The 25,781-nt window shown below is 34.8% G+C and overlaps 1 protein-coding gene across 4 annotated transcripts in view; it reads right to left on the bottom strand.

Moving 5' to 3' along the window:
• Positions 1 to 25,781, bottom strand: part of MIER1 (MIER1 transcriptional regulator) — a 53,089-nt gene that overhangs the window by 6,612 nt on the left and 20,696 nt on the right. For all 4 annotated transcript variants that reach the window (XM_065874642.1, XM_065874649.1, XM_065874658.1 and 1 more), the window contains 8 exons: positions 19,353 to 19,511; positions 18,564 to 18,696; positions 16,826 to 16,890; positions 13,427 to 13,499; positions 7,191 to 7,342; positions 5,882 to 5,963; positions 4,425 to 4,519; positions 1,000 to 1,127 (listed from right to left, as the gene is read on the bottom strand). In XM_065874642.1, the coding sequence (XP_065730714.1) occupies positions 1,000 to 1,127; positions 4,425 to 4,519; positions 5,882 to 5,963; positions 7,191 to 7,342; positions 13,427 to 13,499; positions 16,826 to 16,890; positions 18,564 to 18,696; positions 19,353 to 19,511 (887 nt within the window). The remainder of the gene's footprint in view (positions 1 to 999; positions 1,128 to 4,424; positions 4,520 to 5,881; positions 5,964 to 7,190; positions 7,343 to 13,426; positions 13,500 to 16,825; positions 16,891 to 18,563; positions 18,697 to 19,352; positions 19,512 to 25,781) is intronic.

Raw genomic sequence — 25,781 nt, 5'->3', positions numbered from 1 at the left:
TTTGCATTATTTTTATTCCATAAACATTAGGGAATACTCAAGGTATTGGCAAAGTTAATTTGTATATGGTAAAGTCAATTCCACCACAACAAATTCATCAGCATTTTAGAGCAACTCACGTGAAATGAAGGGTTCAATACTCTATGTACTATATACTTAAGTAACAAATTGCTAGTGGGAGTGGGAACAGTGTTTCATTCCACAGCTAGACTGAATGAAGCTAAGAGAATTTGGTGCATGGGGAATGGATTAGACATATAGGCATTTTGCTTAAAAAGAGGATATAATAAACTATACTCCCTCTATCACTGGGAGTTAGCTAAAGGTACATTACTTATTAAATATTACTTGTTAAAGGAAAAGGTTTCAGAATATTTAGGGAAAGGGAAGTCATCATGCACATGTGCACCTCTATAAAAAAATTTGTAATAAAAGAAAATGCAATTTTACCTGACTTATTATATCCCTACGTCTTTTCCCTTTGATATCATCTATATCCAAATCTGATTTTGGTTCCCAGAATCAAAAATAGATTGGGAAAGGAAAAATATTAATTTCCCTTCCTCTTTAAAGGGCCTCTATTAGGCATATGGCCCTATAAGTTTTAGAAAAGATAGTCTCTCCTATTCTTACTGCTCTCTCTCAGTGTTATTAGATCAAAACTGTATGCGCTTATACTGAATGGAATAAAATTTAACAAAAACATGCCTCCACAGCTGTTCTGATCCATTTCCTCTCAGGAATACTACTGAAAACATACACTCTTAACATTCGCTTTGATAAATCTGCTGTCTCAAATAAGATGAACTGTAGTTTACAATGTATTTATAATACACTGAAAAGTCTAAATGCCCTATGAAGATGTCAATAAATGGATAAATTGAAACTAGTGTAAACTTTTATCCTATCAAGAGAAAGAGGATTCTAAAAATTACAATTTTCTCAAGAAAAATTTAGAAAAGCTTAGCAAAAATATGACTCAAAAGAAAAAATACTCACGTGACACCAGGATGAAGATTATATTTCTTTTTTCCAAATCGCGTTTGCTGAGCAAAGAAATCGTAACGTTCAGATTTTTTCCACATATAATAGAATGCTACACATTCACCAACTGACCTTGTTCGAACCTATAAGAAACAAATACTTGTTTTTAACAAGTATCTCCTCCTTAAAGGAGTTATCTCATGAAAAATACCTGAAGTTTGAAAACAAATTTAGCTGGTCTTTAAGTAATACATAATACCACTTATAAAATACAACACTGTAGCAGCCGTGTTAAAAATTACTCTTTCTGAACTCCCATTACGAAAAATAATACATTGGCAACAGGTCTTCAGATATTTAGCATTATGCTTTTAACCTTTTAATTTTTTTTAACATCTTTATTGGAATAATAGTTGCTTTACAATGCTGTGTTTCTCCTGTATAACAAAGTGAATCAGCTGTATGTATACATATATCCCCGTATCCCCTCCCTCTTGTGTCTCCCTCCCACCCTCCCTATCCCACCCCTCTAGGCGGTCACAAAGCACCAAGCTGATCTCCCAGTGCTATGCAGCTGCTTCCCACGAGCTATGTATTTTACATTTGGTAGTGTATATATGTCAATAGCATTATGCTTTTAAAGAGACTATCATATGTTCATTTACTATAAAATAAATACCCCTTTATTGAAAATGTCTGGAAGTGGCATTTGAATTAAAATAATGTTATAAACAATTTGCAAATACTTTTACTCACAGAACGCCTAGGGAGACTGTCTTTAAATTCCCATTTAAAGGATTCTCTTACTAATCCCAACACTGATCCAGTCTCAGTTACTTACTTTCTAGAAAGGCTGAAAGTATTCCCCAGTGAGTTAAAAGCTATTATAGTAATGCTAATACTTTGTTTACTAAATTACTCCAGTGGCTTACTGTGCTATACCTATTTGGGCAACTGAATGGCTCCCTTTACTAATGTTAAACATATGAGATTGGCAACTGATGTTGACAAAATTCCCTGTTCTGCTACTTTGCTTAGAGAGCTGGTAGGGTTGATGCATATAAAATACGAGTTAAAAAGGTATCTGAATGAGTGCTTGGGATGCAAGACAATATGCTTTAACTCATAAATTTCTGATTCTGAAGAAGGTATCCGGTGGGACTGACTGCACCTAAGGTCAATTTTATGACATCCTTATTTTGTTATGCGACGTATATTTTTCTTTTTGCCCCGTGTTGCTTTAAGACAAAGCTATCAGGGCTTTAAAAACAAAAACTAAAAACCCAGTCATCTTCTCAAGCTGTTTTTTGCCTCCTTTTTAGAATCTTATTTCTAGTAGACAATTGTCAAGTCAACTGTACGTTACTGAAAGCAAAAATTACAAACACATTTTGTAGCATGCAAAGTTAACATTATTATGAAAAATCCTCAATTAAGTAAGTGTGCATAATACAACCTACGATTAAGATCCAAACTTCAATTTCAGGTGTAAAAACAAAGCCTTAATGTTTTCACTGGACTTCAGTGTCTTCTTCTTAAGAATTATTGTCCTCCCTTTGTTCACTGGAACAACTAGTGTACTAGGTACATATAGGTCGGATGACTTCTGTAACACTGAAATATTACCATCCCAAATATTTATGAAGAAATCAAGGTCTTATTTTCAATATTATGTTAAGACTTTTTTTGGCTAATAGTTTTAAGTCATCTAATAAGTTCTTATTCCTTAAAAAAGGACTGCTCCTGCCAGTTACATCAGCTTATCATCCCAAGGGTCCCTCCACAGATAATCCAGCATGGTTTGGTCAATAGTGTTTGAATTCAAGCAGGAATGCTAGAAAACTCTTTCCCACAACGCTGTCCCTTTCAACCATGAGACAATTTGTTTTTTTAAAATCAGAAACATGCATGGCCATTACATGAAACAGACATTAGAATAATGCGCTCCTTTCATAGAGTATTCACTATATTGGAAATTATCAGATGATTTGGATACAACACCTTAATGTTAGATACAACATTAAGATGATTTGGATACACCTTTCACATCAATGCTAAGACTCAAAATTTCTCTTATTAATTATGCCTGATGTCAAATACCAAAATTCAACAAAATAATCAAGAATAAACTAAAGAACAACAAAATTGAGAAGAATGAACTCACAGGATTTGTAAGCAACTCTTTTATTTTGGAACATAAAATAGATACTGTTAAATATGTGTTGAAACAAATCAAGTGAATACCATCGGATCACATCCAGAGGTATGAAATAGGAGAATGTGATGACAGACTATTTAGAGCCTCAGAAGCAAGCCCACATAAGCCCAGATACTTTCAGCATCATCCTAGATAAGCCATCACATATCTTACACACCATCCTTAAGGAAACATGTAAAGCCAAGCTCCTTGTCATTTATATTTGCTAAAAATGTGATATTTATAAACCTAGAAATTACTTAATTTCCTATATTTACATTCTTTTTTTTTTTTTTTTTTTTTTTGCGGTACGCGGGCCTCTCATTGTTGTGGCCTCTCCTGTTGCGGAGCACAGGCTCCGGACGCGCAGGCTCAGCGGCCATGGCTCACAGGCCCAGCCGCTCCGCGGCTTGTGGGATCTTCCCGGACTGGGGCACGAACCCGTGTCCCCTGCATCGGCAGGGGGACTCTCAACCACTGCACCACCAGGGAAGCCCTATATTTACATTCTGAGATTTTAATTTTGCCTGTCCTAATATCCCCTAGGAACATATTTTTCTATTCTATGTAATTGTGTAGTTAGTAGTAAAAATCCTACCTGATTTCAGTTTAAGAGAATTAAACCTAAAAATAAATTTGCAAGTACTTATGAAGGTTTTTTGGGTATACATTGACACTGTATGATTGATATTATCCATATGGCATGATAAATTATGCTAAATTGTCAAATTATAAAATTATGTAATGTATAATAAAGCTGACTTATTGAGATATTCTTCTGGAAAATTAAATCTTAATTAAAACCAAATTAAATATTAAGTATCTGATTTTGGACCACTTAGGACTTAAGCAAATGTAAAAAACATTTTAATTATAAATAATGTCATGGTAAAAATGCTTTAAAGTTTCCAAGTAAGACCCTCCTAAAAAAAATCTGTTAACAAGTTTGTGGAAAATAGCTTTAAGTAATTACAGTGTATACACAAATCCCATCCAGAAGCTGATGAACATATTTATAAACGTCTAATTCTTAAAGGCTTCCAATATCATACACTGAGAACAGTCACTTGGCAAATACATGCCAGGAAGTCTAGGCATGCTTATTATAATTTTCTAAATACCAGTGTATTAAAATATTCATTATTGAACCTTTAACTAATGAGAAAACATAATAGAAGATTTAATATAATCTAGGTTAACTAAATTTCTTTTAATAAAAGAGACAACATATATCATCACTTACTTTATTAGCCTGAATCAAATGAAAGTCCTTTCCATAGGCCTTCAACCCTTGTTCAAAATTTCTACACTCTTCCTCTGTCCAAACAGATAATTCCTCTGACAAAATCGGGGGGCGGGGGAAGGAGGGGAAACTGTTAAGCAATATTCTCCCAAATGCTGCATACAACAAACAAAGTTGTAAATAAAAATGTAACTTTCTGGTAACAATGAGGGAAGTATTTTACTCCTGAATTCTATTACTGATGGCTGAAAAAGATAGTGACAAAAACTCCTTATTTAATAATGGATGATTTAGTCCCTGACTCTCCAACCTCAACTTATGCCTTTCCCCTTTCCCCTTTATTCTTTTTTTTTTTTTTTTTTTTGCGGTACACGGGCCTCTCACTGTTGTGGTCTCTCCCATTGCGGAGCACAGGCTCCGGACGCACAGGCTCAGCGGCCATGGCTCACGGGCCCAGCCGCTCCGCGGCATGTGGGATCTTCCCGGATCAGGGCACGAACCCGTGTCCCCTGCATCGGCAGGGGGACTCTCAACCACTGCACCACCAGGGAAGCCCTCCCTTTTATTCTTTATGATCCAACTAAACAAGCTACCTTTCAATTCCTTTAATTCGTTATGTCCTTTCTTACTTTAGAGACTTTGTGCATGCTCTTCCCTTTGTCTAGAGTTATTTCCTGCCTCTTACCTCAAACTCCTTTCACCTAGCCAGTAAAAATATCCCTTTGTTCGAGAAGCTTTAACAGCCTCACTCTTTCCCCAACTAGGTTAAGTCCCACTGCAATAAGTTTGGATTGCACCCTCTAATTCTCCTTGGAAGAACTCGTAACTATTTTTCAGCTTCCCTACCTAGGCTCTAAGCACCGTGATGTCAGGGACCTTGTTTATAGTTATGTCCCCACAATTTAGTAGGCCCTCCAATTCTGTTGAATGAATAATCTTTCATTTGTTACATAATGATATATAAACAGTACTCTTAGTGAAGTGGGGTGAGAGCCAGTTTGGAGTAAAAAAGTGAAAAACCTGGATTTTAGTTTTGGCTTCATTATTTATGAATTATGCTTGCCTCAACTAAGAGACCTCAGTTCTCATCAGTTTTAAAGTGAAGCTAACATCTTTCACCTTACTTAGCTCACAGGATCATTACCAAGATCAAATAGGAAAATGTTTATAAAAATGCCTTAAAATTGAAAGGCATTATATATTTTTATTTAAATGGCCTTATTTTCCCATAAAGGAAGGGACAATATTAACCCCATTCCCCATAATGCCTTGTGTAACACTTGTGTTATATACAAGTTATTTAACAAGTTATAACAAGTTGTTTTCCAGCAAATATTTACTGAATTCAGAGATTAGTATTATTAAATTTAGGATATACCTAGGTAAATTGAAAAGCTTAAATTTTAAATTTCTGCTATATCATGAAAACAAATAAAAAAATTAATATTTATGCTTACCTCTAGCTGCTTTTACATTAAATCTTAATCTTCTTAATGCTTCTTCTGTATCAAAATTGCATTTAACTAATTCATACAATGCCTAGAAAAATAAAAGGCTTCAGTATGTAACCTGGACTATGAACAATTCAAGGCTACAGTTTCTTAACAGAGTAAAGGCTTTTCCAGAATCCAGTGTTTTCATACTTTCCAGAGGACAAGTAATTCTAGTAAATGCAACATAAAGAACACTAAAGAAAAACAAACATAATTCATTCCTGATAATTAACTGCCTCTGAATATGTAGAAAATAATGGATAAGCAAATACTCTACTGGTGGCCATGGTACTCTAGGAATTTATAAATAAAAAGAAATTTTATAATAATCACAAGTCCCTTCTTTTTGGTTTTCTGGGGTTCCTATTCAAAGACAATTTAAAACAAATCAGAAAATAAAAACACTGGTGAAAAAGGCAAGAAAGTATATAATGCTGCTATTAGGTTCATGGTAGGCACTGTTCTATTATATACAGAATAACATTATCCCAGACAGGTATTCCCAACTTGATGATATCCACAGATTCTATGGGATATGCAAAGGAAGTTCAAAAAGCTTAATAAAAAATATATACAGGCAAAATAAAATATCAAAATTTTTATTTGAGCTGAAGTCATACCAACGAGTGTGTCAATACTACATATCTTATGCTGATTATAAACATCAGACTCCCTGTTGATGACATTACAGATCTTCCTCTACGTAAAATGGATCCCCAAAAACACATCCTAAGTTGAAAATACTGTAAGCTGAAAATGCATTTAATACACCTAACCTACTGAACACCATCACTTAGCCTAGCCTACCTTAAATGTGCTCAGAACACTTACGTTAGCTTACAGCTGGGCAAAATCACCTAACACAAAGCCTATTTTATAACAAAGTGTTGAATATCTCATGTAATTTACTGAATACTGTACTGAAAAAGAGAATGGTTGTCTGGGTACAGAATGGTTGTATCAGTTGTTTACCCTCATGGTCATGTGGCTGACCGGGAGGTATGGCTCTCTTACACTGCCCAGCATCACAAGAGATATTCAACACTAGCCTGGGCAAAGATCAGAATTCGAAGTATGCTTTCCATTGAACGCATACTGCTTTCATACAATCATAGAGTCAAAAAATTTTAAGCTGAACCTTCGTTAAGTCAGGGACCATCTGTAAAGGAATTTTGGTGGATAGAATAGCACTAAATGTGACAGCACTTAAACTTATAAACGTATGTGGTTAATATATTTTGGGAATATTGTAAGTTATTTCTTATTCATGTACCTGTTCATTGTCTTTTATGTGAGATCCTTCAGGAATTGCTTCTACACCTTTCTCATCACCTGTTCTTCTAGATGCATCCTTAAGAAATACAATCACTTTGTCTTCCGGTAAGTACTCAGGGTCCCACAGGAGCTGATCATCATTTTCATATACTAAATTAGTAAAATATAATGTTAAAAATAATGCCAAAAATGGATAGAGTTTGTGTTAAAACATATCACTGAACAAATAACCCATACTTAGAGCCAAAATGTTGAGAACTGAGACGTAAAGTGTGGTCCCACTACTTGCGTGACTTCATTCTGGGGCAATATTTATAGCTTAAGTGATTTAAACAATCTAAACAGAAGGTACCACTTGATGCCCCTTTCAGATCTAGTCTGACTTGGCTTGACTTAACCAAATTCCAAGCTCTCTTGGTTTGAATAGCAGTACCAACACTTCCTACCTGTATGACCCCAGCAAGTTACTTCCCTTCTTTCTGCCTCATCTGTGAAATGGGGAAAACAATCCTATTATACATGGCTGTAAGGATTTCAAGCAATTTAAAACAATTCTGACACATATTAAATAAGTTTCAATGAATGTTAGCTATAATTATGATTTTTGAATAGGGATGTCTAAAAGAATGCTCACCAAATGTTAACACTGCTTATTTCTTAGTGGTAGGATTTGGGACAATTTTTTCTTACATCTTTGTACTTTTCCATGATGCTTGAAAATATATTGTGATAACCATAAATCATTTTCATAAAACAAGTCATTACTTTTTTAAAAAAAGCATTTAGGTTTCATCAGAATTTCCATTATAAGACTGAGGCCCCAATTTCATCAAAATTTTATAAGTGAAAGAATGGAGGAGAAACTAAGATGAGAGCCTTGTGGAATCCTAAATGACAGGAAGATGAAAACACAAAATTAAGAAGGAACAGTCACAAGACCGAAGAAATATCAAAAGTGTGGCATCATAGCAGCAAGGGGAAGAAAATGTTTCAGAGAGTAATAGATTGGTTAAATGCTGTTAAACAAGCAGGATGAAAATTGAAGAGGTGCACTGGATTTACTAACTAGGAGGGGAATGTTTCAAGAACTGTTTCTGTGCAGAGATGGAAGCCAAAGCCATACTAGAGAGGAATAAAGAGGAAATGGAAGGTAAAGAAATAAAGTAGAAAACTCTTCTGAAAAGTTCCATGGTGAGGGAGGAGATAGAGCAGTACAGTAGCTAGAGCGGAAGCATAGCTGAAGAAAGTTTTTGGTTTTGCTTGTTTGTTGGTTTTTAAAGGCATGAGACATAATCACTTAAATGCCAATAGAAAGGAGCCAGCTGGACAAAGACTCTGAATTTAACAGACAAAGTATAGCTGACAGTGTCAAACTTCCTTGTGTTATGAAAAGGAATTAACAGCTAACAAAGGTACATCTCCTACATACCAGGTACTATGTTAAGTGTTTTCATATAAATTACCTTGTCCCCACCCACTCCCCTGCCACTACACACATACACTTTACATTTTTCCTTAGTAATAAACCTTATTCCTTTTCTAACCTGTTGGTACAATCGTAGAAAAACTCCAAACTGTAAATACAATAAAACTCCCATGATAAAGTGAATTTGGATATACTGCTATTGATTTCTGGTGTGCACTCAGCCTTTCTTTGCCAAAGGGAACACACTAGAGTTCTTATATTCTTGGAGTGGGAGTGGGAGATGGACAATGCCTTACAAGGAAACCCTGATTCAGGAAGAAGACAATGGAGGGTGGGTCCCTGAGTCCCCAGTGTTCTCCCAGTTAGATACCCCATGTTGAGCCTATGAAACAAGCACAAACTACCTGAGAGATACTTCTGGAATCAATCTGGAAGTCCCAAGTCACAGGATACAGAGATATGCTTATTTAAACTGAGTACACAAACATCACCAGATGGCGCCAAATGACAAGCCAGGTCCCTAGAATTGTGACTAGCAGCCAGATAGGCTAACCCTGAGAATATGATACTTCATTTAATGCATATACTAAAAATGACAATGAGGTGAGAACCACTAGCATTCTCAGAGAATAAACCACACTGCCTTAACTGGTTCCAGAAACAGACCAAATCACTTTCCAGTTAAGTTTATACTCTAAATATGACTTCTGACTATGATCTAAATAAAAAAGGCAACACAGTTGATATTTATTAAATATCTATAGAATGACTAAACGCCAAGAGATCATAAATTCAGGAAGAACTCCACCATTATGATAAAACACACGAAAATAAGGAGGAAAAATAATCTCGATTTTTTAATTTATTTATCTCTATTTTTTAAATTTATAATCTCTATAAATATGACATGAACCTCTATAAATATGACAGCAACAGAAGGAAAAAACAGTCTTTATTATAATTGTATAGTTTCATGAACATGCTGGATTTTGAAAGATCACAATCACTGAACTGTAACAGCATCTTTTGAAACTATTTCATTCGAATGAATTACCAAGCCTAAATATTAGAACTTTTAAAAAGCAACCATAAATATATCCACCTCATACTACTGAAAGATATAATTTACAAATGATTATAAATAAGTGAAAGAGTCTCAGAAGGCAAGAGCTCACCTAGTCTATCAACACAGGTTGTTAACTGGGGAAGTGCTTTTTATGGTATTTTAAGTAATCAAAGTAAGTGTGTCAGATAAGCAAAAATGAGTTCAAAATAATTTAACAAAGTTCATTATATGTGTGTTGGGGGTGGGAATGGAGATGACAAATGTAGAAAGCTGAGAAACTACATCACAAAATTAAAAACTTCTGCAATCTGGGAAATTCCTAGTGAGTAAGAATAAACGTGAATAAATAAATGAAATTTATAAACCTCCAGTTTCTGTTAAAAAAAAAAGGTGTCATTCCATTTTTAATGCTCAAGTAAAAATTCTACCTAATCAATGTATTATGAGAATGAAAATGCTGAAACATAATCAGCAAGGTGTAGTAATGCGGTTTATAATAGAGATTTCCACATTCTTAAAAGGTCACACTGTGATTAATGACATGAATTTTAAGTTGTCTAGCTGAGCTTTTCCTATGTGTAGATTAATTGAACTGCCTGTTTCAACATTACTATTATCAACTAAGGGTAATGCATGTGTTCATTTTTCAGTAAGCAACTTAAGAATCAATAATTCGTCTAATATTCATTAGAAACAACAATTCACCTGGTCCTTTGCTATTCACTGCTTTGTAATTCCTAGCCAACATTTACTTACTCTAAAATTTACGTCATGCAAGCATGAAAATTTGAGAATACCTTGTTCCTTTCTCTTAACTTTTTTTCCTAAGTAGCCCATCTAATTCTCAGCTAATCTAGTAAAGGGTTCTCAACCTCAGCACTACTGACACCTTTGGCCAGATACTTCTTAGTTTGAGGAAAGGGGTCCCATGCATTGTAAGATGTTTACCAAGTATTCGAATTATTTAGTATTATCACAAAGCTGCGGCATTTACTCAGTTTTTAGTACATGGGAGAAACAAAACACCCACGTAACTTTAAAAATCATGTTTTTCATATGCCCAGCACTTTTTTGGGAATTAAACCCTTTTCATACAGTCTGAGCAGGGCTGACACTGCTCCTTGGAGCCCCAAGAGATAAACGAGCCAGGGCAAGCCTGAGTACTCACTCTTCTCTTGGCTCACAGTAATTCTGGTTGGGTAAGACTCAAGCTGAGTCAATAGAGGCTCTCTCTAGGACTTTTGCTGGAGCAAAGGGGGATGAGGAAGTTCTCATTTTTCCTGGTTCCTGGCTAGAATAGTGAAAAGTATAAGTCATGAGCTCCCAGTAGCCATCCTAGCTTGTCTGACAATAAAGGAAAAGGGGAGGAGAGACACCTGATGTCATAAAAATCCCGAATCCAGTTTTATTTGAAGCCAGACTAGCCAGAACTTCCCAGTAAAGCAATAAGGTAAATTCTTTTTTGCTAAAGCTAAACTGAACTCAGTTTTTGTCACCTGCAAGCAAAAGAGCATAAATTGATACTTTCTGAAAATCTGAATAATAAAACCTAAACATAAGGGTAAGATTAATCATCTTTTGGATATTAATGCCACTTACTGACCATTTTCTATGTGCCAAACACTATGCCGCTAAGCACTACACGTAAAAACATCACATGTGAATCCTCGCACGAGCTTTATAAATAAATAGGTGACTGCTATTTTATAGACGAGAAGAAAAAAGTAGTTAAGTAACACGTCCATGGCTAAATGCCTAGATACTGATTCAAGTTTACTGACTCCACATACGTTCTGTTTACACTACCTGCACCCACCTAATAACTCAGCTACCAAATGTTTACAAAGTGTCTTATGTGAAAAAGATCTCCCAAGGTATTAAGGATACAAAGATGAATAAACAAATGATTATAATATACTCATTGAGTAAAAATGATCATTTATATACATTTAAGAGAAAAAGTTAATGTCTCTTTAGGATACTCAGTAATAGGGTTTCCTTATAGCAATGAAAAATTCTAATCCAACTGCCGAATAATTCCTTACAGTTCAGATATCAAGGTATCTTAAGTTTTGTGGCACTGTTATCAAAATCACTCAAACCAAATGCTCTCCTTTTTGAATGTGATCACCAAACTGATGAAAAATACCCTGCGAAACTTTCGCTGTAAGGAAAAAAGGCACTATCCCTTTGACAGTTTTATTTCTAACAGGGTGGTTTACCTAATAGTTTTACAACAATTTGGTTTGTGTGCACAGGTTAACCTAAGTGGAGACGAATTCGTGGTATCATGACCAAAGTTTGAATTCCTAGAACTACAAAGATGAGGAAAGGGCCTGAACCATAGTGACTCCTCTAAGGCAGTAACCCTGGTAAATGCATCTGATCCTCATACAATATAACACGCTTAAATTTCTCAAAGTGAGAAAGCTTCATAAACCACAGCTTTTCTGGAAAAAGAAAGAAAGAAAGAAAAATATATATATATACACACACACATAAAATTGCTTTCTAAAATGTTAAAATGGAAAACAGTAAATCAAAATTGGAGATTGTGATCACTCATTCACTGTGATATCTGACAATGCAAACATGTTAAAATAAAAGATAAACATATTAAGACATAATTAAAACCATCTTTAGCCATAATATTAACTTGCCACATATAAAAAAATACAAAAGCCAATGGATCATTCATTTTTGCACACAATTATAATGTATTCACAAACACTGTGCACAGAATTTCAATATACAACAAGGTCACTCCATATTGATACCTTTAACATTCCTGTATGTTGCAGAAATTAACTTGAAAGCTATTACTGTTGTGTTAAAACATTTCTACTGTCACTAGAATTTACTAGCCTGTGGTGCTCCCTTAACTGCTTCTGATCTGCTGCTCTGCCCTGAAAGCAGGTGCATACTTAGAATATAAATTTTCTAGAGGGAATGCTAAAAAAGAAAACAAACAAGACGACAACTCCCAAAGGCTCTGTATATGTAAGGTGAAGTGCGGAAAAGAAAACTGAAATAAGGAAATGATGAAAGAGTTCTAGCATTGAGTGATGTCACACCGCACATGAAAACTCATTAAACGTGCGTGCGCACACACACACATTCTCTCTCTCTTTCTGGAACTCTCTTAAAGTATTCTGTTTTTGTTAAGTATTTATTATTTGTGACTTACCTTAGCACTTTTAGACAAAATAATGAAAAAAAAACATGTAAAATTTAAGTATACAAATTGTTTTTCCAAAGTAAAACAATTTTTCCAAATTGTTTTTAAATACACAAACATCAAAATACTCAATTTTAGTAATATTAGAAGTTTCAGAAGCAAATAAACGTTTTATATTAGTTGTTTACTTGTTTTTTAAAACCTGTCCAACAGCTTCCACTGAAACAAAATGACCTTTTAAAACATAAATCATAAAGGTTATAAAAGGGCATATATTTTAGAGTACTTAAAATATGAAAAAAATTAAAAGTTGGAATGTTTTAAGTCATCTAATAATCCAATACCAAAGAAGCATTCACTTTTCTTTCTTTCTTTTTTGGCTAGACTTCTATGGACAGAAGTGGAGAAACAGAAAACGTATTTCTTACAGATACTGGTGCAGAGGTCTTCTTTCATAAATCAGTGGGGTAACAAACTGTCATGCTCTTATCCCATTATAAAAACAGTTCATCAATTCAAAAGCATGAATTCAGCTATAAATTAGTAAATTTACTAATAACTCACCTTTTTCATTTTCTTTGTATCTACAGATGCCAACTGGAATCTCTGCTTGAAACATGGAGCCCACCATAATCTCCTATTTTAAAAATAACATAAAACATTAATAAGATCTAGTAACACAGATTCTGTATCCATTTTCTAGATTTACCGTCTTGGGTTAACTGTTCCTGGTTTGTCATAAAACACAGTTACAACCAATTAACTACCTCAGGGGAGTATTGTGAGGATGCATGAATTAATAATAGATAAGACCTTGGATATGACTGGATGAAAACATTAGTAATAATAATGGGGTGAAATGGATACAAACTACTTCAAAATATGGAGGAAAAGAAATAAAAATGAATTCTTATAATTCAATTATAAGATAACTCTGAAAAGCAGAAAGTCAAGTTAAAGTATTTTCAGAGCATCCCACTCTAAGCTATGGTCTCTGGATCAGCAGCATCACCAAATGCAAATACTCAGGTCTTACACCAGACCTACTGAACCAGAAACTACGAGCATGGGATTCGGCAATTATAAGTGTTTTAACAAGCTGTCCAGGTGATTCTGACACACACTGAAGTCTGAGAACCAGAGCTTTAAGGTAAGGGAAATAACGAAAGCATTTGTATAAAGCTCAGTAGAGGCCAAACGAATGAAACTCCAAACCAACTGGACAGGTAATTAGTGCCTAACTTTCATTAAAACAATACAAGATGAAATCGTACCTTCTCCCAAATGTAATTATATCTTATTTTAGGAAATCTGGTAAACTATATAGTCAAAACACAGATTAGGGGAAACTGGCTGTTCAGAAAGACAATGAGAAATCACCACTGATGAGATTTTACAAGACATAGGGACCAAGATTAATTACATGGGCCCTCTTTTGTCTGTGGCTAAATGTTAATAATACAGTTACTACATTTTCAGAATGAAGACTTATGCAGGAAAGGTACAAAATCATGGTCTAGTAAGTTTAAATAACTCTTGGGATTTGAAAAGTTTCTCTCTCCTGTTATTGTTTCCCACTTTTGTTAGAATTTCATTTTATCTAGTGTAACTTCAAAGACATGTTCTATGTAATAAATTTATTGCTGCACCTGTACAGGAAAACCAGTTAGTTTTCTAAAAATACCACATTCACATTTTCTCTACTCATATATAGGAATTTTCTTTATGTCTTTCACCATAAAAAAGATTACTCTATTGTCACTTCTTGTGGCTCTTTTAACTTTACTCACCTATGCCTATCAGAGAATAACTAGTCAAGTTATCAATCCTGGCTAGGGCGCTTCTAAAATATAGATGTCTGGATCCATTCCAGACCAATTAAACTAGAATCTCTGGATGAAAGCCATGGTAATCAGTATTTAAAAGTTCTTTAAGTGATTCTAACATGAAGCCAGGGTTGATAACTTCTCGACTGGTATAAAGATAAGACACTTCCTTTTTCCTATCGAGTTCAGATAACTTCTTTTCACCTAATTTGTTCTGCAGGGAAGGGAAGGAAAACAGCGTTTAGGTGCATTATGTACCAGGTATCTTATGCAAAGTTTTCATTAAATCCTCACCAACTTCGACAAGGCTGAATTTGTCATTCCCATATTGTATTTGAGGAGATGAAACTCAACAAAATTAATTTCCTCGGAAACACACTACTAGTAAATTCTGAGCTATAATTTGAACTCAGGTTTGATTTCAAAGCTGTTTCCTCTACCCTAGTTTCTATAAAAATTCAATTTCATCTTACAAGCCTTAGAAGATGAATCTCTGAATCCTGACACTTTTTTACAAATCTCACTAAAATAAGACAATCTGGATTTACTGTGGTCTACGTTATTACATGTTTTTCCTGAGGAAGGGACTAATACTCCCTAGCAGTAAAGGCTTCATCTCCCCCATGTTCTCCCTCCTGAGTTTTTATTGCTTCATTAAAAAAAAAAAAAAAATTCAAGGCTTAATCAAATACTCTCTTGGGAAACTCCAGATACAAAATCAATTTATACTGGAGAAAAGATAAACTTGAACGTGTGGTAGAAAATAACAGTTTAAGATGACTCCCAAGGTTTCTAGCTTTTTTTCACCTTAATTTCTACATGATGTAGGAATCAGAAAAAAATGGATTGAAGAACACTTGCTCAAATAGGTCACACAAATAGTAACTTCTGTGATCCTTTTTTCTGTCTTCAGTCCCATCATTCATTCATTACTCACTCAAGTTAATTAACACATCCGGCACTGGGATAATCTTTCCTTACCACTCCAACCCACACTAATGTCTCTCTCTTCTAAACGTCTCTTTGGAAACCCATAAATAGATCAATTCTGGCTGAAGCCCAGAATCCTTGGGTAGCACAGTCCAAGTTCATTTGAATACTTCATTCTTCCCAACTGAAACTCTAAATATAGAGATTTTCCCTTATTTTAATCCACAAGGAGGTTAGCTCTTTTTAAGTTTGCCCCAGGCATCCCAAACTAGACAACTTTAAACAAACTAAACAAACAAAACACCGGGAAGCCTCAAAAGTATTAACTAATTAAGTAAACAATCATGACTCAAAAAGTGCAGAAAGGCCACTCAATTTGATATTTTGGGCTATTCTGCTTCCAAATAAATGACGGCTTATGCCCTAAATTAAAAATCAGACCTATGAAAAAGAACACTAAAAAACCTCAATGGAGATTTTAAGAGAAATATCAGGTCACCTATCTCAACAAGAATGACATCATCTCTTCTATAGAAATGATTTGCCCTGATCAATTCTATACAACATTTTGATAAATCTTCCTGATAAGTCAACTGCTTTGCAACAGCTTAAAATTCTTCAATTTAACCATGTGATTAACTACACAATGTTATACAATTTTATATTTAAAGACTACGTCAATATATTATCTTTAGACTCATTTTAGAAATTAATTATGGATAGTTATACCGAAGCCCAAATCTGTCTCTTCACACAATATACTCGAGTTGTAAATATCGACATTAATATGGGATGGAAAAACTTGTAATCTAACTTATTAAACAAAATTTACTTAACAAATACCAAAGCCTCCACAACTGCTTTCTCAAGTATATTAAAAAAAAAAAAAAAAAAATCACATGTGATACTTTTTATAGTGTAGCTAACAAAAGTGTAATTTGTAGTGGTTCAGAAATTTGGAATTCTAATCTTGCTCTGAGTACTGGCTTGCTCAACAAAGTCCAATTTTTTCTATACCATTATTTTATTTATAAAAAGGTAAATTATTTTTCTTACCTGGATGTATTAAGGGAAAGTCTAAACATTCATATGTCACAAAAAGACTTACTTCAATTTTATCAATATTTATACTTAGTAAAAGAATAATTACACTTGGCTTTTTAAGTAGTTATTTATCTAAGTTTTGGGAAAATATGGCTCTAACTACCTTTTTCCAGTCTTCTGATGGTATATAATCTTCATCTTCTTCAGATTCTTCTTCTATTTCACTATCTAGAATAAGTAAGACAATAGTACTATAAAATGATTGCTTATCCTATCCATTCTTATATCTACCATCAAATATTTAAATATGCCAAAAGGTATTTGCAGAGGTAGGTCAAGATATTTTTAATCAAATAATACCCTGTCAGTTAAAACAAAAAAAACAAAACTCATAAACCTTCTAGGACAATCTTCTTAGACAACTGTATTTTCATAAAATGATTTCCTACAAAAAATTTTAAGAAAAAATCTGATTCAGAGTCAAGATAATCTGTTTCTAAGCCTAATTCTCCTTCCAACAGCTTGGTGACAGAATAAATTATATGATCTCAGTTTCTTCCCTTATAAAATAAGAATTGGGGCAAAACAGTGGTTTCTGAACAGTGCTCCTTAAAGCACTGACAACTCTGTAGCACCACTTTGGGGGGAGCGCATGAAGAGAGGGTATGTATGTCTTCCCAACTCCTGTTTTATTCAGAGCAGGCAAGCTGCTATTTGTTTACATTTTGGACTAAGAATGTATTTACATAAAGGGGTGGGAAATCTGAAAACCATGAGACTGTCAGCATCTTCTCAACTCTAAAATGGCACACAAAATTCAAAAGGGTAACACTGCATACAGAAATTAATTCTTCCTATGGAAAAGCTAAGATAGGCAGTATATTTGTAGCTTCAATGCATACACCATAACTAAAATTCCAGATGTGAATTATTAAATATTATTTCAAGAGGCAGTCACTTAGTATCCCACTTTTGAGCAAACTTTGGCAATGGATCTGCTCCTGGTTTAACTAAGGGAAAAATACCACATTTCCCCCAAACAACTATCTCAGTAACTAATCTCTCTGTGCATTGATATACTTTTCAGTTGGACCATATCTGTGATCAAAGTTCACAATAAAATTATTATTAGCAGCCCTACATTCACTTCTAAACAAACTGTGTAACAGAAGTCACTCATACAAAGAAGTAGCCATGTTTAATCAGTTATTACTTTACCACATTTCATGAGAGGTTATTGTTCTTCAACTATTTTCCTTTTTCAAGTATAGAAATTTAGACCACATATTTAAACTAATAACACTAATGTTTAACTTTTTCTTATCTTACTTCCAGAGTAAGGATTCCTGCTTAGAATGAATATTATGGAGCAGATGAAACATGCAATTATTCAAGATACATATATTAAATGTTGTCTTGACTACTGGTCATCTCTGACTAGATCATAACTGTAGAAAAATTAGGAGAGTTCTTTGTATAACATATTCCTACCTCAAGAGTCAATCACTTTTTGGACTTGGGAGCCATTGATTAGAGAAAGCAATGCTTATGAATATATCAAGGCTGAGGAGGCAAAGAAAGCAGAAAATGGAAAACTGAGGAAAAGACTAGGTGAAATCAAAAAGATGACCATGAAACAAACTAAAGAACAGTCAAGAGGGAAAAAAAGGAACACACTCAGAATCGGGCATCATAGTGACACAGTAATTACTGTAGTATATTCATGGACAAGAGGGCCCCAGTACTGCTAAACTAATAATCTAGAACAAAATCCCATTACTGATGAGCAAGATTTCAAAATCAATGAATTCAAACAGAGTAGTGAAAAAAAACACTAAAATTTTAGGCATACATTAAGCAGTAAAAATCATATCCAAAAAATAGTAACTAATAACACTTACTTGTATCAAAATATTTACATCGACGTGGACGGATTATTTCCTGGGCATCTTGAGAAGCAACAGATTGTGATGGATCATCATTGGAAGACTGAGTTTCATCCTCTTGACCTGAGGAATCTTTTATATTCTCTTCCTGTGGAATAATAAATTAAATCTCTAAGATAAAAAGAAGATTGTTGCAGATGAAAGGTCATAGTACTCCATATACAACTGGAAGGCTAAAATAAATATACTAAATGGTGTCTTGGGTTGGATCCTGGAACAGGAAGAAGAACATCAGTGGAAAATCTCGTGAAATCTGAATTGTCTGTAGTTTAATTAATAGTATGGTACCACTGTTGATTTCTTAGTTTTAATAAATAGACCATGGTTACACAGATGCTAACATTAGGGGTAGTTGAGTGAAGAATATGCAGAAAGTCTGTACTATCTTTGAGCCTCTTCTGTAAATCTAAAATTATTTCAAAACAAAATAAAAGTGAATACAGAACTACCAATTAGCCTTTATTACTTAAAAAAAATAGCATTTTTTAAAAAGTTCATACAAATTTATTTAGACTAGGCATTGATAAGAAATCTGGAATGACACAGAGAAAACTATTACTTCTCTGTATTAGATTATAGGGGACTTCCAATTTGTATTACGTATATCTATATATTAACTTTTTAACATTTAAATGTATTACTTCTAAAGTCAGTAAAAACAGATGACAAAAATAAGCAGTCAAAATGAATGTATTAATAAACTTTAACTTCAAGAGGAATAAAAATATATGTGTATAACCTTACTTTATTTTCCCCACTACAGCCACTGTTATCATCATTATCAGCATCTTCATCATCTTCACCTTCTTCCTCCTCCTCCTCCTCCTCATCTTCCTCAGGTAGTCGAATAGTACTATCATAACCATAAAGGCTGAGAAGTTCATGAATTGGCATGTCGCCTTCCTAAATAGAACAAAATAAAAAGTTAATTTCTGAATAGGTGATATTTCATATTCCTATAATTCACGAATCTGTTGAGTATACTCTTAGAACTGTTATGAATTCTCAAATCATATAAGGTAAAACTGAATATAATTCTGAAACCTAAGAAAATCCTAGGCTTTTACTATTCTTTTCTGCATCAATTCAGTGAATGTACACCAATGTTCAGTTAACACTACGTATGGATGCTCACACTTAGTAAGCGTACCATACATAATTTGGGAGTGGGGAAATAGAATAATCAGAAAACAGACTGTAAACTAAGTTAACAAACCCAGAAAGGGGGATGAAATTCATAGCCCAGCCCAAATAAATTAAAACAGCAATGACATACATGAATGATACTGGATTACATTAGCTATATATTCTTTTCTAGCTTTATGTATAATTGCATATAAAATCCTTTCATGGAATCCTTACTATCCATCTTACAAAACTGTTGTATTATCTCCATTTCATAGATGAGGAAATTGAGGCTGGCAGATTAAGCAATTTCTCCAAAAACCACACAAGTTACAAGTAGTGAAGCCAGATTTCAAGTCTAATTACAAAAGCCCATACTCTTATCATATATATACCAGGCTGCCTCAGCCAGGGCCCTGGACCTTCCCCAATCATCACAAAAAACATACCCTCCTCAAGGTGAAATGAAGAAATATCCATATGTAATGAAATGAAATCAGCTTTCTGCAGAAGGTACTCACTCTAATCAATAATCAAGCATTATAAAGTATCAGGGAAACATGACAGAATTGATTATAAAAAGGAAATTTTACACAGACGCACACATACACACTCTGAAGAAAAATTTAACTGAGTCAGTCAGTTTAGAACCTAGAACAAGGATAATCATGAAACAAGACTTTTGTATTTCTCCAGCAGTCTTGCAGCCTCATTCATGGATAGAAATAAGTCTAGCCCGTGTGTTAAATACACTGTTATAGTGGGCATGAATACATGAGACTGGACGATATAACCTGGTGACACTAAATACTTAGATCATACAGTTAACCCCCATCACTCAGAATTCGTGTGTAAAAAGCAACTAATGATTATAATTTGAAAAAATTTTCTTATAGAAAGAAATAGGAAGAAAATACTGTTTAACACTTCTATTTCATACTGTAAATGGATATTCTAGTTATAAATCAGCCTGTGAATCAGTTTCTGAAACAGAAATCAATGACAAGCTGTCATACTTAATTGACATCTCATATTGTGATTCTCAAGGTGCAATAACACAGACAGTGCTTGAAGTGTTCAAGGATCTAGTCCCTGCAGATATCTGGTCCAGTACCAAGCATCTGGTACAGGAGACAGAAATTAGGGAATTAGGAGTCAGGATTTAAGAAAACAGAACTTCAGAATCAAGAAAGAAGTAAAATGAGAAAAAGATATAGAAAAGGTGGGTTATATAAACAATCATAACATATAGCTTCCATAAAGTGTCTTCTATATGCCAGGCATTTGTGATAAGTGCTCTAATTCCACTATCTTATTCTCTTTTCTTAACAAAAGCAGAGTGAGAATATTATACTATCTTATTTGATCTTTAAAAGTACCAGATGACAGTGCTACCTTTATATATGTAAATAAGAAAACCAAGCAGAGAGAAACATCATGCACTGACAGAGACTTTACTATAATACCTAGACCTCCTAAGCCCAGCTCATACTTTCCATAAACTTTTGCACAACGAATGAGAAGCAGGTTTAACAATGAAGTCACTTCTATGACCAAGCCACTGAAGTCACTATTATGAATAAGGGCCAAACCAGGAAAAACACTTTAGTGTAGGTTTGCAACTAACATTTACATGGACCTTGAGAATTCATAAACAGCCTGTTTCATAATATTTATTTCATCTTTAAGACTACCTTAATATGCTACTACTACCTCTAATTTTTACAACTGAGTTAACTGATACTTTGAGAGATCACAAAAAAGAGGTATGATTACCAATCAAATAAATGTCTTCAAGTTCTCTACCTTTGGTCTGTCTTATTCAAGGGCAAGAGAATCACCTTGAGACCTTATTTAAACAGACTGCTGAACCCCACCCCAAAGTTTCTGATCTAGTAAGGCTGAAGTGGGGCCTGAGTATCTGCATTTTTTAAAGTACCAGGTGATATTGATGCTGCTGGTATGAGACCACCTGGAGAACCACTTAGCTCACAGTTCTAGGATAAGATAACTGCAAATCAGCCTCTCCAGTGGGAGGTAATAAAGTACGATCATTATCTTTAATAAAGCTTATCATTAACAGCTGATAGCTAAGTTACATGTCAAAAGGGTAAGTGATACACCAACTGCATGAAAAGATTTTTTTTTTTTTTAACCATTTTCAGGTAAGTGGAATATCTGACTTCCATGGTGAGGTCAAGATTTTTCCCTCTTGGATACACATCTGAGAAGTGTGACTTGCTTTATAAAAATTCATTTCTCAAAGAAAAATTTAGCAACACCTCCAATATTGACTAAGCAGAGAACAGAGTAGAGTCAGAAGTGGCTGATCATAGTGCATTTGGAAGAGAAGTGCTTGAATCTGAAAAACAGTAACAGAACTGGAAGAGAGAAAAGTCAGAGGAAATGACAACTGTGCAAGCGTAGAAACAAACAATGAATAAGCAGGTTATCCTGATTAGAATAGAGGGTATCTGTTGTAACCAAAAAAAGTTAGGGCTGGTATTTTTACCTACTTTCTCTAGTTGTACTTAGTTTCTAAAGGGATCTGTTATACTCTACTTTTGATTCATTTGAGAGTAGCTGTTGAACAGTGACTGACCCTATGGAACATCTTAGGGAAAATTATGCACACAACAAAATATTCAAGATGGACTTAGGCAGGGAGAAATTTAGTTTGCTAAGTTGGAATCCACTGTTATTCATATGAGTAATCAGAGCCTAAACCAAATTAGTGGTTGTGGTACAGAAAAAACTCAAAGAGACCCTGCAGAAGGAATCAACAGATTTAACCATGGGTTAAGAGTGATCAAGAGGTCCTTGTGACACTGAATCTCTGGCTCCAGACATTCCTTGGACCCAGATACATATTCGTATGATACCAAAAAAAAAAATAAAAACAATAAAGTTCTAAAGAAGTTCTAACAAACGTCTAAAAAGTTTATTTTCAGTCAAAGTTGGTTTTAGGTGGGTTGTATCATGTGTAAACAAAATATCCTTGCCTATTCCATCTAGAAAATTCTTAATATTGAAAACAAAGACTATATAGTGGTATTATGCTTTTCTTTGGAATTGACTTTTAATTTCTGTTACCCAATATCAAGTTAGTAAGCAACAATCATGACCCACATAGTATGAAAAATATCTTACTTGATCTAAGGTATGAAGTGATGCCCTTACAGAAAACACTGGGCTACAACTACAATAAAACCTCAAATTAACTTTGCTGAGGAATCCCCAGTTTTAAATTCAAGTATCGTATCTTGTCTGCTACCCAATCCTTTCTTTCTACTTCTACACGCATCTTTTTCCAGAAGTGTTCTTTCCTCCATTCCAAGCATGTATTTTGATTGAAAGCTTACCTCATGGACCTCATAGTATCTAACCCAATTAGAATCACTGTACTCCCTGGCCATGCATTTGGAATGGGCACATGACCCAAGGTGGACCATAATTTGTTTCCAGAATTTTACCAATAGCAGCTAAAGAATATAGGCTATATCTCAAGCAATAAATCTAGGAGCCTGAAAACTGACAAGATGTGAAGAAAATTAGTCTGAAAAAGGACACCACCATGTAAAAAAGCAGAAACAGAAAAATATGTTCTGGTGGCACTTGAGTCCATGAGGTCTAGATATCCCTCTGCCCTTAATGAAATTAACACGAGCCTTACAACTAAATCTTCATTTTGCCTAAGCTAGTTCAAGATGGATTCCTGTTATTTGTCCCCAAATATTTGATATAAAAAGTAATGCTGGGCTTCCCTGGCAGCGCAGTGGTTAAGAATCCGCCTGCCAATGCAGGCAACATGGGTTCGAGCCCTGGTCCGGGAAGACCCCACATGCCGCAGAGCAACTAAGCCCGTGCGCCACAACTACTGAGCCTGCGCTCTAGAGCCCGCGCTGAGCCCGTGTGCTACAACTACTGAAGTCCGTGCGCCTAGAGCCCGTGCTCTACAAGAAGAGAAGCCACCGTGATGAGAGGTCCGCACACCACACGAAGAGTAGCCCCCACTCGCCACAACTAGAGAAAGCCTGTGCATAGCAGTGAAGACCCAATGCAGCCAAAAAAAAAAAGAGAGAAAAACCTCAAAAAAAAAAGTAATGCTATCCCGTAAAGCAAATGTTCTTTGCTATTTCCTTCTGAAAAAAGACTAAAAGATGAATAAAATGTGGCTGACAGTACATTATACTAGGGCCCATCAGTCACCTGTTCCAGAGACTTTCTCATTAGCTTATATTGTCGAAGTCTATGTTCTACCAGGTACTAAGGGGCTTTCCCCAAATTGAAACATCATAATAAAGTGTCAAGAGTGTTTTGTTCCCATTCATACAAGAGTTGAGAAATGGAAGGAGCAGATGAAAGAAAATTATGAGTCAATTACAGTGGTTCTCCACTGTTCGGGTGTTACAGATTTCTTTGAGAATTTTATGAGTAACTATTAAGACTTATTGAGTGATTATCATGTACCAGACACTGTGTTCAATGTTTTACATATATCATCCTTGTAATAACACTGAAGCTTAATAATGTTAAGCAACTAGCCCAAAGTTACACACTGAATAAGTAGTACAGTCTGACTCACTGCTTTACAGTGCCCTTACATACATATGCATATACACTCCCTTCCTCAAAACCTGATCCTAGGTTAAGTGTGCATCATCCTGATGGAGAGTGAAATACGATGTGCTGGGTTGATAGACTATAAGAAGTAAGAAAAAGTAAGGAAAGAAGTTGATAGACTATAAAAAGGAAAATGGACATAGTACAAGATGAATAAAAATCAGCCATGTGGACTATACCTACATATTGTGCTTTAAAATATAAGTTGTCTAAGCACTGTAACAAGAAGAGGGAAAATCATGCCTATATAAGCTCACCGGAGACCAGGTGGAGGTGGAAAGAATATAGACTTTTTCAAAGACAAACATCATAGCTGAAATTAAATCTGTCCTTAAACTTCACAACAATAGGGTAACATTACCAATCACCACCAGCAGCATTATAAGGCTGGAGTGGTATCCATCTCCTAGCTGCACAGGAGGTGGCTCCCTCTCCCTCACACCAGGGGATTAGTCATTTAGCAATGACTGCACGTGGTACCAGGTGTTGGCCAATGAAGGGCCATTTGGTGGATGGACATAGTACTCTCTGTATACCTGTTGTGACTTACCAGTAAATACTTACTAAGTTGGGGGAAAGAAGGAAAGAGACTGATTTTCAGCCAGGAAGGCTTAAGACACCACATCCAGATTGGACAAGAGTGCTGGTTCCTAAGGTAACCAACCTCTTGGGGCTGGGGCTTCACTACAGAATAAACTATGAAGAGATGAAGGCAGTGAACTCTTCTTTATAATCTCCATGCTGGAGTTTCTTTTTTTTATCTGTATAATTCATGTGGTGTGTACACTTAAAAAAAACCTCAATCTCTCACATTTTAATCTTTATTCTCTAGCTCTGGAGATCCACTGGGTGAAACGTGTCTAGCACTTTAAAGTGTCAATTATTAACACTGCTATAATGTGATTTTCAAAACTATAAATACATAAAGATATAGCTGATCCTGATCCCTCTTCTCCCAAACAGACTGCTACTGTTAAGTGAGACCATGGGTTTTAAGAGTGCATTTGAAAAACAGAGTTAAACCTGCATATTGCCATTCCCAGCAAACCAAAGTTTACTATGGGAATGATTCTGACACTTCTAAGATCACTAATAAATTCTAACCTGTACATCTAATTCTCTTAAAACATTTAAATGCTGAACTTACCTAAAATACTTTATATTAATAAGATTCATGCATACAAACATAACAATACACATAAAAGCTAGTTTACACTGAAATTTTAGAATTCATATTGAATGAACTTAAAACTACAGGTTATTGCAGTTACTGATAACTCCTGAATGAATCAACTGTCAAAATTTTGCCCCAATTACATCAAAGGTCCATTTCATGCAACCAAAATGCCAGGCATAAACTACCTTATCAATTCCTGACACAACTATGATGTTTCACTTCTATAGAAGCAAATTAGTAACCAATGA

This window comes from Phocoena phocoena, chromosome 1, assembly GCF_963924675.1.
Source record: "Phocoena phocoena chromosome 1, mPhoPho1.1, whole genome shotgun sequence".
Classification (NCBI taxonomy): Eukaryota; Metazoa; Chordata; class Mammalia; order Artiodactyla; family Phocoenidae; genus Phocoena; species Phocoena phocoena.
Note: the sequence above shows the minus strand (reverse complement) of the source record. Positions and strands in the feature narration are given on the sequence as shown.